A 12,254-nucleotide genomic window follows, 5' to 3' on the forward strand; every position below is an offset into this window, starting at 1 on the left:
ATTGAGAATTAATTTTCATAATTATTTTTTATTTGATTTCTATGGGGTTATCATGGTCTCATGACCTATATTGCAAGTTTTGCAAGTTAACTAGGTTGACTGAAGTTTTTTTTTTCATTTTAAATTGAATAATTTTATTCCAATTTCATCATTTAATATTAGGTTAATTAAGAATTTGACTTTATATTTTTATTATATTTTCTTTTTGCAGAGTTATTTTGGTCTCCAAACCCTGGTTTGACTTGGGTTAATTTTTTATCTTTTTTTTTTATCTTTATTCTATTTAATCCTTCAATATTGGGTTGATTGGAGATTGAACTTTATCATATTTTTTTTATTTGCTTTCTATAAGATTATTATAGGTTGGGCCAGTTGACTAAGGTTATTTTTGTCCTCTTTTAGTTTTTGTTTTTTAATATCATCCTTTCATATTGGGTTAGTTGGGAATTAGGCCTCATAATTAATTTTTATTTGTTTTCTATAAGGCTATTCTAGTCTCATAATGCGGGTCACGGGTTTGGTCAGTTGACTCAGGGGTTTTTTTTATATCTCTTTTTTAATTGATATGTTAATTTCATCCTTAAACATTGAGTTGATTGAGAATTGAGATTTATAATTTATTATGATTTTTTTCTATGGCGTTATCCTAATCTCATGATCTATGTTTGATAGGTTAACCCATGTTGACTTAACTTAAGATTTTATTTGAGTTTTGTTTTCAATTTTATCTTTCAATATTGGGTTTATTTTTCTTTTATTTGCTTTCTGTAGGATTTGGCAAGTTAATCCAAATTGATCTGAATCGATGTAATATATTTTCCTTTCAATATTTAAAAGAGATGTCATCTTGATTCTTTTTAACTCAAACTATATTTTAGTGGTCATTCGAGTAATCTTTGGATTTACCAAGTCGACCAGGTCATATTAGATCAATATCTATATAGTTAAAAAAAAATTAAAAAGACATTAACAATTATTGGATTTTTTTATGTTAAAAAAATTTATCTAACTTGCAGCATAGTGCAGACAATTATCTAATAAAATAAACTAAAAGATTTGAAAAAAAAAAAAAGGAATCAAGCATGCTACTATGCATGCAAATTCATATGTATGAAGGATTGTTTTTTTGTCATTCAACTTTCTTTATTCACAATCACATCCTTTCAAGTTTTATTATCATTGTTTTATCGGTTAATAATTTCTTTTCCTTTTGCATGTTATTATATATGCGAGGTAAGAGGAATGATCCCATGTCAAATTAAAGATTGAATTTTCAAAAAAGAATCTTAGATTGTAGTTTAAAAAAAATCCAAATAACAAGAAAAAAAAACAATGTCCAATGTTGAAAAAGGCATGAAAAACCTTAGTTTAGTTTTAAAAGTTTGAGTTTATGTATTTATTTGGTCCCTTAAGTTTTATGATTTTACATTTCAATCCCTATATGTGTTGCTACCTAGTTTTTGACCCATATATATTTTTGATAAAAAAAATTAAAAAATAAAAAATAGCAAAAAAAAGAAAAAGTCAAAAAATATATTTTTGATATATTTGCATCGTTTTTAGCATTTTCAACGTCATCTCAAAAGAATTTAAAATTTCAAAAATATTTTGAACACGTAAATTTTATGATCACTGAATTTAAATTTTTTTGTAGGACACGTGATATTTTCTACAATTTCTCGGTTATCATCCATCAAGTGATGGTGATATCGTGGAACTCTATAGCAAAAGTCCCCAGCAACGTACACTTCCCATCAGACAAGCTGCGAAGGAAGAGCACAAACTATATCTATTAGCACATGCATATTCATTGCTATTTTCTAAGCTATGAAATGCTTCTTCTTCTTCTGATAAACATATAAATTGCTTAACCCTTCAAGTAAGTTGTCCCTGTTCTTTTTAATAATAGCAATAAGAATCATCAGTATTAAGTTTGTAAGCAAGGAATAACAGCGAGTTAGATGTCCTCGAGAACAGCTACAGAGGAAGTTGTAATTAGAGCATGAACCGTATCTGTCCCCGAGAACAGTTGCCATCATACTCCAAAAATGTCAATTTCATACTCCAAAAATGTTAATTTTGGAAATTAGTACTGTCGTGTTTCCAACACTCACTTTTGTGTGGAAATAAATATTCAGCACCAAATGAAGATTGGTTCTCCTTTGTTGATGCTGAAAGAGAGAGACCTCTTAGGACGACCAATCCCACACTATCTTGAGGGCAAGAACACTCAAACTCCAATCTCCATTGTTTGTCAATTTTCTAGTAACTGTTCAATAAAGCTATTGCCAGAACGTGTTGACTGGTTTACAACTTGTGTTAGTGACTTAAGGGACCTCTCCTCGTGTGGAGATATTCGCTGAAAGGATTTATTGGTTGCTGTACAGCTGCGGATTGGACACAAGAAGGTGAAGACGACTTTTTGTTTATCAATTGTTTTTTATTTCAATTACGTATACATTATCCATAGTTTAAATTATTTTTTATTTAAAACAGAAAAGGGAAAAATCAAAGTAAATCAATTGAAGGAATGGAAATAATTTTTTAAAAACAAAATATTACTAATCAAGGTGCATACATTATTTCCATCGGTTTTTATTCTTACTTTATTTTTTTTAAAATCCTGGAAAAGGTATTAATTACTCATATTATAGGTATACAAAAATAATAATAGTATTAAAAATAAAATAAAATTGAAATTGAGATAAGAATGATGGAGGGTAAAACGTTATCAAAACTTCAATTGTTTTCTTAACAATGTTTGTCTATTGCCCAAGTAGAGGTATCTTAGTTGAGAAATATGATGTACAAGTTAACTAAATTTGGTGTTTGACCATATATTTTTTTTTTTTATAGTAAACGAGATAATTATATATTAATGAAGCAGCCCCATCAAGTAAGTGGGGCTGAACGAAAGATAGAATACAATGGGAATATGAAGAAAGAAAAGACCAAAGTGATGAGGGACTTAATTAGTTAGTCCAGTTCATAATACATTCAGGATTTCTAAAAAGATCTGAGCCTGTATAGCTGAAATTTGTAAATGAGGACTTCAACCAGAAAGCCAAACGGTGAAAAGTGAGATCAAAAATCATATCCCAATCAGGAGCCTTGGATTCGAAGATTAGGCGGTTGCGCGCTATCCAAATTGACCAATACAGACCTTTACAGAGGAGGGTAATAGCACGTCGCTGAAATTTTCCATTAATCAATCCGGACCATTCCTGTAGATTTTGATTTGGGTCTTTGTGCAGACAACCTGAGCACCCGGACCATTTCAAGAAACGACCCCAAAGAGACCATGTTATAGGACACCAATGGAAAAGATGATTAATTGTCTCGGTTTCCTTGCAGCAGAATGGGCAGTGAGATTCCTCATAATTTATGATTCTCCTCTCAGCTAAAAAACTTCTTGTACTCAAACCTCCATGAAGAAGAAGCCAAATGAACACATCCACTTTTGGGGGGGCATAACCATTCCATAGCAGAGTAAGGGAGTGATTATTTTCAGTGCCCGATAGACTATCAAAGAAGAGGCGACCTGATTGAGCTGAGTACATGCCAGAGCTGTGGAATTTCCATAACTTGCAGTCTGCACCATCTGAGAAAAGGAGACCACGCTGCACCTCTGCGATCAAGCTCTCCCTTTGGCAGATCTCACGAGGCCGAAGGGTTCTTCTCCAGGAAAGGTTTAAAGATGCATCTGTCAAATTGTATATATCTGCAAGGTTGGTGTTTTGCTGCAAGGAGAGGTTATAAAGTCTGGGGAATAAGAGCTGGAGATTGGTTGCAGAGCCGAGCCAAGAGTCAGTCCAAAACCGGATGTTCCTCCCGTCACCCACCTTGAACCCGACATTTGCATGTAAAAGATTGGCTATGTTTTGTGTTGAGAAGATTGCCGAAACAATGCCATGCCAAGTTGGAGATAAAGAACCTGCAAACTCAGGGATACCATTTATAAAGTGAGGTCGGTATTTTAGAAGAATGTGTTCTTGCCAGCCTCCTGCCACTCCATTGTCTAGATTCCATAGCCATTTAAAGAGCAAAGCCAGATTTTTGTTGTGGATGGATCCCAGCCCGAGACCACCAGAAGATTTATCCTTTATTACGTTGTGCCAAGCCACCTTAAAAAGGCCATGAGAAGTTGAGCTTCCTTTCCAAAGGAAAGACCGGGTTAGAGAAGAGATGGCTTTAGTAACACCCTTTGGCATAGCAAAAACTGACATGTAAAACAGAGGAAGGGAGCTCAAGACTGATTTAATTAGACATAACCTTCCCGCCATGCTCAAAAAATTCCCTTTCCATGTGAGTAGCTTTGCTCTGATAGTGGACAACACTGGTTTCCAAGTAGAGAGTCTGCTGGGATTGGCTCCAAGAGGTAGTCCAAGGTACCTAACCGGGAAAGTATCACTACGACAGAAGACTGAGTTCGCCAGGCTAGAGGTGTAGTCGTTGTCCAAGTTGATACCTATTAGTGAGCTTTTATAGAAGTTAACTTTCAGTCCGGAAATGATCTCAAACCAACGTAGAATCCTCTTGGCATGTAGAAGAGAGGGAAAATCATTTGGCAAGAAAATCAGAGAGTCGTCGGCATATTGCAAATGAGTTAAGTAATGACCTGGGGTAGTCTGTAAGCCTTTGAAGTAACCTGAAGCTGATGCCCTATTGAATAAAACTGTCAATCCCTCAACTGCAATGTCAAATAGGAATGGAGAGAGTGGATCCCCTTGCCTGAGACCCCTCTCCAAACTAAATTCTCTACTAGGAGAACCGTTTATCAAGATGGCTAATTTTGAAGTGGATAAGCATTCGAATATCAGCTTCCTCCAGTGTGAGCCAAAACCCATGTATCCCATACTTGTGTCAATATGTTCCCATAAAATTGAGTCAAAGGCTTTATGGAAATCTACCTTCAATAAGAGGCCATGCTTCTTCTTGCTGCGCACACCATGGACAACCTCATTTGCTATCATGAACCCGTCTAGAATCTGACGCCCAGCAATAAATGCAGACTAGTTAACACTGATCACATCTGTCATGACATGACGAAGCCTAGTGGACAGTAGCTTTGCCACTATTTTGTATAGCCCGTGAATCAGGCTTATCGGACGAAAATGGGAGAATCTGCTCGGCTCCTTTGATTTCGGAATCAGAGTTACAAAAGAAGAGTTGATACCCTTTGGAAGTTTACCAGTTCTGAAAAAACTTTTAACCAGCATAAAAACCTCTGAGCTGATGATATTCCATACCTTTTTATAGAAACAAAAGGTGAAACCATCGGGGCCAGGGGCTTTGGAACCATCACAATCCCACACAACTTGCTTCACTTCTTCCATTGAAGGTGGTCTTTCTAGCCAAATTGATTTGGCTTCTGAAATTTTAGAGAACCCCGAACCTCCCATTTCAATTCTTTTACATGTTGGTTTGCGAAACAAGGATGAGAAGAAGTTGATAGCGCCTTCTTTTATATCATTTGAGGAGACTAGATGACTGCCATTATGTTCAATCTTACTAATGTAGTTGCGGCCCTTCCTTAGACTTGCTGATATGTGAAAAAAACGAGTGTTCTTATCCCCCATTTTACACCAATTTTGACGAGATTTTTGCCTCCACATATCTTCCACCCTTCTGTTAACCTCCCATTGCTCAGAATTCAGCCCCTGGAGCTTTGTTTTTTCGGTCTCCGATAAGGGACGCACTTCGCTTAAGTTCTCAAGCGTTGTGATGGAGTTCTGGATGTCTACAAGTTTTAGATTTTGATCCCCGAAAGTGGATTTATTCCATTGTCTCAGCTTTTTTCCCATGTTCCCCAACTTCTTAATCAAACTAAACTCACCTGGAAATTCCTTGCAGCTTTCAGACCAGAGGGCCTCAAAATCTGTTAAGAAAGAAGGGTGCGACAGCCAGTAATTTATGAAACGAAACGGCTTCCACCCACAGTCTACCTCCGGGCTTTGGAGAATCAGCTGACAGTGATCGGACAGCCCTCTAGGGTAGCGGCAGAGAGATAGAGCCGGGAACTGTAGATGAAAATCCGGGGAAGCGAAAGCTCTGTCAATGCGGCTTATAGAACCACCCCTAAACCAAGTGAACCGATGCCCTTGCAAATTGAATTCAACCAGTTCACAGTCTGATATGAATTTGCGGAATGAAGTTGAACCTGATGAATTGAGGTGACCACTACTTCTCTCATGAGCGTGTAAAGTTTCGTTGAAGTCGCCTAGCACCACCAATGGCAGTTCGAAAGCAAACTTAAGAGTGGTGATTTCTTCCCACATATCAGCACGGTCCTTCACTGAAGATGCAGCATATACACCAATTATCATACATGTAAAGGAAGAGGGAATATGCGTGCCGCATAGGCTGATCCACTGCCCCCCAAATTCTACCGAGCTAACTTCAAAGACAGAGCTATCCCACATTGCTATAATCCCTCCTGATTTCCCTATAGATTCTAGAAAAGCCCATTTGACAGTTGCAATATTCCACAGATTTCTAATAAAGGAGTCACAACAGTTGTTTTTCTTTGTTTCTAAAAGAAAACAGATGCCAATATTATTTTTTATAAGCCTATTCCGGATTGAATTTTTCTTGTGTGACATGCCTAAACCACAGCTGTTCCAAGCAAAGATATTCATAAAAAGAGCAAAAGACCAAGGCAGGCTAGACTTATCAGGATAGAGAACTTACAACTGGTTAACTGATGTCCACTCATCAACTTCTCTATCAATATTTCTCATTATTCCTTCTTTGAACCCTTTTAGTTCTTGCGGGTTTCCCAAACCTAGAACCACAGCATCTTGTATCATTTCTTGAGTCTCCTTTTCACTGTCAAACCCATTGTCTTGATGCTTCGTACAAGTGATCTGAAACCGAATATTTCCTTGTTGGATTCCTGAGTTTAAGGAGTCGGAAGAATCACAATCCTCCATAGTGTTAGCAACACTACCACTGGCTTGCAACAACTTCAGTTTTCTTGTTTTGCTGCTTTTCTCGTTTGTGTTTTTCAATGGTTGCGTCTGAAAATGTTTGTGGGTTGCTTTGAGGGTTCAGCAGGGGTGGTAAATGGAGATGCATGACACTGGTTTCATCATCCGTGGAGGCATAGTTATGGTTCTTTCCAATGCCGGATGACTTAAAAACAGGGGATGGTGTGGTGTCTTGTAGAGATGTGTTGTTTTGGGTGTTGGTTACCTTCATTGCAAAAAGGTTGGGTGCTCCATTAGGTATATGAGCTGCAAATGATTTAACTTTCAACACATTCTTCTTTTTGTTGAAAGAAGATTTAGGCGCAACCCTTCTAGCTCTTCTAAGCTTCTTATCTTTCATCTTTCCTTCCAACTCCATTTCCACTACTTCTTGTGGCTCTGCTAGGTCACGTATGAAGGCAGAGAAAGATTGCTGATGTGTATTGTGGCTCCGGCTTTTGGCTAGTATCATGGGTCTGGTTTGTTTCGGGGTAGGCCTTGTAACTTGGACAGAGGAGGCTTTAGTTTGTGTTTGTTTTTTATCGAGGCCCACTCTCGAAAAGGATATTGATGCTGAGTCATCTGAGATTGCTGTAGCTGGTTTCTGCCACTTGAATTTTTTCCTTGATGGTGTCGTAGCATGGCTCTATAAAGGACAATTGTTGAGAGGCGATGTGCAGTTGCTGGTTTTTTGTTTGTAGCTTGAGTGTTTCCTTAGTTTCAGGAAAGAGGCAGAAGGTTTTGTATGTTGTGTCAGTTTGGTCTTGGTTGTTGAGTGATTCAGTGTATCTTGTGCACAGAATGAGAGAGGGGTCATTTTGCATGTCCTTGTCCTGTTGCTCTGTTAAGGTTCGGTCAGCTTCTGGTTCATTTATACTGGCTGGCGGAAACTCTTCTGAAGGTGTGATTTTACTGCATGACTCTTCATCTGATTCTTCAGTGCCTGATGTATCCATTGAGTATTTAATTGTGGTAAGCATGGGGCTAAAACCTGGCTTCATTTCCATGACTGATATATCAAATTCCTCTCCGTCTAGAATCAGTGAAAGCTGTTTGTTTAAAGTCGTGAGAGAGGTTGTGCACAAAAGAACCTTGACTCCCATAAGTGAACCTTGACTCACACTTGTAATATCGTAACCAATCATCTTGCCTGCATCTTCAACCATTGATTCAATACATCTTTGTTTGACCATATATATATAAATTAAAACTAGCGTCAATAGATATTTTGTTTTTTCATAATAATTTTTTTGTTATTATAATGGATGAAAGGAAATTTGGTGTTTGGCTATATATAAAAAAACTAATAAACAATTAAAATGTACAATGAAATAACTAAAATACCCTTCAAATCAAATATTTTAAAAACGGAATCAATGGGCTTTTTTTTCATTTCACAATGGTTATTATTATTAGTATTATGTCAGCTTAGGGAAAAATTGGTATTTTGCTAAAAAAGTAAAGGATAACCGTGTGTACGATGTCGCTTATATAGAAGGCAACCCCACACTTTGGCCAGCATGTGCTCCACTTCCTAGTGTATAAAAATGCCCTTATACTATTTTGTTAGAAGTTATGTTGTGTCGTTTTCCCTATGAAGCGACGCATGTTGGAGTTGGTGGTTCGGTTTATTATTGGTGGACCTTTTTTTCTCCTTTTCTCTCTCATCCCTAAAATATTATAGTTTGGCCCTTATTATTGTGGATATTTCAACTTCAGTCATTTTTTTATTTGTATTTTTGTTTTTGGAGTTTTTGTAGAAGTTTTATTTGTCTTTAATTTCATCCCTCAATCCCAATTTACAAATATTATATTTTTAAATTTGATCTTTATTTTTTGGTTTCTAATTTTTTTCTTAGCTCTTTTGTAAAAATTTTATTTGTTTTTAATTTCATCATTCAATCAAAATTGATAGTATTATGCTTTCCAATTTGGTCCTCATTGTTTTGATTTCTAATTTATTTATTGGAACTTTTAGAAAAATTATTATTCTTTTCAATTTCACCTTTCAATCATATTTATTTTTTAATTTTTTATGTTAATTTTGATCCTCATTCTTTTAATTTTTTTGGCCTTTTTTTTAAATTGATATTGTTTTTCAATTTTACTATTCAATTTAATACAAAATTTATTTGGTATTTGAATTTTAATCTATATTGTTTTAATTGCTATTTTTTGAATCTTTTTGTATAATTGATTTTGAGCACCACGTGAAGATTGGTTCTCCCTTGTTAATGCTGGAAGAGAGAGACCTTTTAGGACGACCAATCCCACACTATCTTGAGGGCAAGAACCTTCAAACCCCAATCTCCATTGTTTGTAGGTTTTCTAGTAACTGTTCAATAAAGCTATTGCCAGGAGAACGTGTTGACTGGTGTACAATTTGTGTTGGTGACGTAAGGGACCTCTCCTCGTGTGGAAATATTCGCTGAAAGGATTTATTGGTTACTTAGTCTTGCTTTACAGCTGCGGATTGAAGATGACTTTGTTTATTAATTTTTTTTTATTTCAATTATGTATACATAATCCCATAGTTTAAATTATTTTTTGTTTAAAATAGAAAAGGGAAAAATCAAAGTATATCAATTCAAGGAATGAAAATAATTTTTAAAAAACAAAATATTACTAATCAAGATGTATGCATTATTTCAATTGAAAAATAATTATTTTTTCTTTAGGTTATCCTAATCATTTTTCTTTTTAAATTTGATTTATCTATAGTTTTTTATTATTATTATTTGAATTAAAGTCATCTTATCCAATCTAGTCAGTTCTATAACATGAGTTACATATTTATTTTGTCTTTTAAAACATGATTGTTGTAGTTGAACATTATTTTTTACACAAAATAAAATAATCTAGCCCCATGACAAAGCGCAGGCTCCAATTATAGTTAACATATACTTAAATGACTTGACTTTTCACTGTATAAATGAATAATAAAATATTAAGCCCTTTTAACCTTGGTGCTCAAGACTTTTTAGGCTTTTTAAAAAAATATATATATTAATTTTTTTTTTAATTTCATCCTCCAACATTAGGCTTATGAGATACTGGATTTCATAATTGTTTTTATTTACTTTATAAAGTTATCATGATCTTATAACCCAGATCATGACGAGTTTTGCAGGCTAGTCGTGTTGACTCATGTCATTTTTTTTTAATATTTTTTTAACTTCATCATTCAAAATTAAGTTGATTGAGAATTGATCTTCACATTTTTTTTTATTTGATTTCTATAGGGTTATCATGGTCTCATGACTTAGGTTGTGAATATTGCAAGTTAGCTATGTTGACTTAGGTCCTATTTTCTTTTTAAATTGAATAATTTATTTTTTAATTTTATTATTCAATATTGATTATTAATTAAACCTTTATAATCTAGTACAAGAATATTCAATCGTATTTTTACTACACTAAAACACCTTGAAATCATATAAGTGTTATCTTGAGGAAGACTTGGTGGTTTTATATTTATTTTTCTTTTTAGAAATGAGATTTTTGAATTTATACTTAACCAGAAATAAATGTATGGCGACCCAGATGATCGTAAGGTGGAGATATGGCTACGTTCCGTATTTGACTTAGCATAGACTGGAAGATTGATCCAAATGCTTGTTTCCCATCTATCATGCATCAAGTGATGCTAATCTAATTGAAACACTAAGTTTATGACCGGAAAAAATGGTTATTCAATCCATCTGATTTGATGGGTCAATCTAGTATTATTAGGGTTTTTTAATTTTTTTTTCTATATAAATTTTCAGTATAATCATTTTGGTGAATGGATACATAAACAAAGAAAATTAAGTATTTTAATTTTCTTTTATGATCCGTATTTGACGTGGCATAGACTGGAAGATTGATCCAAATGCTTGTTTCCCATCTATCATGCATCAATTGATGCTAATCTAATTGAAACACTAAGTTTATGACCGGAAAAAATGGTTCTTCAATCAATCTGATTTGGTAGGTCAATCTAGTGTTCTTAGGGTTTTTTAATTTTTTTCTATATAAATTTTTATTATAATCATTTTGTGAATGGATACATAAAAAAATAAAATTGAGTATTTTTTTTTTTTTATGATCCATATTTGACTTAGCATAGACTGGAAGATTGATTCAAATGCTTGTTTCCCATCTATCATGCATCAATTGATGCTAATCTAATTGAAACACTGATTTATGACTGGAAAAAAATGGTTATTCAATCCATCTGATTTGGTGGGTCACTCTAGTGTTATTAGGGTTTTTTAAATATTTTTTTCTATATAAATTATTATTATAATTATTTTGGTGAATGGATACATAAAAAAAAAAAATTAAGTATTTAAAAAAAAAATTATATTTATTTTTTTTTAAGAGTTTTGACTTGCAATAAATTAACCTCTTATCATTTGTTTATGCCTACGTCATGATTTAAAAAAAAAATTTTTCATTAATAATTCAAATGGATTATTGTTAAAAATAAAATATTTAAATGATTCATAATTTGCGACAATTTAAACTTAAAGAAATTGATTCAATTTCATAAAAAAATTTGATCTTTTAATAATTTTTCTTCAAACTCATCCTAGATTTTCTAACTGTATACTTGAGGCTCTCAAATATTTTGTTTTTAAATTATCATTAACTTGCTATAGAAAAGTTCCTTTGGTACGTAGTCCTTTGCAAATGAACGAGTGCCTAATTTACTGCCCACATTTAATTAAATAAATTTGTAGGACGTGATATTTTTCAAGATAGAAATTAATGCTTAACTTATACTGGATTTAATAGCACGAGCTAAAAATTATTTTTTTAATAGATGGAGTGAATTAAGATATTCATCTAAAATATTTTAGGTTGAATAATTTTCTTACAGGATATTTCATAAAAAAAATATAAAATAATTTTTTTAAAATATTTTATGCGAAACAAATAATCTCTTAGACTATGTTAGCCATGTAATGGAATTCATATGGTAGTGAACGAATAACGTAGACATTATTTATGCAGGCCTCACCACATTTGATTAAACTAAACTTGTAGGACACTTCATTTTTTGTCCAGATGGAAATTAATACATGCCAGACCCATAAGCTGGACTTTGGTTGCCAAAGACTTCGCTATAATCGTCCAGAGGAAAGTATCAATCAATTATCATCTAGACTTAGTGCGTTTAATTTCAAGGATGGAGATGTTTGGTGCGTAGGTTGAAACCAGGGCCACCTCAATTATGCCGACTTTAAAAAGTTTTGACGTGTTCATCACTCGTTTCTAGCTATGTTTATTATTTTCCAGGAT

General features: G+C 33.9%; 1 protein-coding gene across 1 annotated transcript; it reads right to left on the reverse strand.

The window, feature by feature from the left end:
* Positions 1–2,972: 2,972 nt before the first annotated feature.
* On the reverse strand, positions 2,973–7,440 carry LOC140956085 (uncharacterized). Its single transcript, XM_073412259.1, has 4 exons — positions 6,957–7,440; positions 6,691–6,895; positions 5,250–6,495; positions 2,973–4,988 (listed from the first exon to the last, which is right to left on the reverse strand). Exons 1-4 carry the CDS (start codon positions 7,438–7,440, stop codon positions 2,973–2,975), a joined length of 3,951 nt encoding a protein of 1,316 aa, XP_073268360.1.
* Between the last annotated feature and the right edge of the window lie 4,814 nt (positions 7,441–12,254).

This window comes from Populus alba, chromosome 11, assembly GCF_005239225.2.
Source record: "Populus alba chromosome 11, ASM523922v2, whole genome shotgun sequence".
Taxonomy (NCBI): domain Eukaryota; kingdom Viridiplantae; phylum Streptophyta; class Magnoliopsida; order Malpighiales; family Salicaceae; genus Populus; species Populus alba.

What these genes read in the sequence shown, in the direction of transcription:
- LOC140956085 (XM_073412259.1), bottom strand. Translation starts at nt 7,440, where the DNA reads ATGATACTAGCCAAAAGCCGGAGCCACAATACACATCAGCAATCTTTC. An exon ending in GAAAACTGAAGTTGTTGCAA is followed by an intron (nt 6,896 to 6,956) that starts GCCAGTGGTAGT and finishes CCTTAAACTCAG; the next exon opens with GAATCCAACAAGGAAATATT. An exon ending in TGGACATCAGTTAACCAGTT is followed by an intron (nt 6,496 to 6,690) that starts GTAAGTTCTCTA and finishes CTCCTTTATTAG; the next exon opens with AAATCTGTGGAATATTGCAA.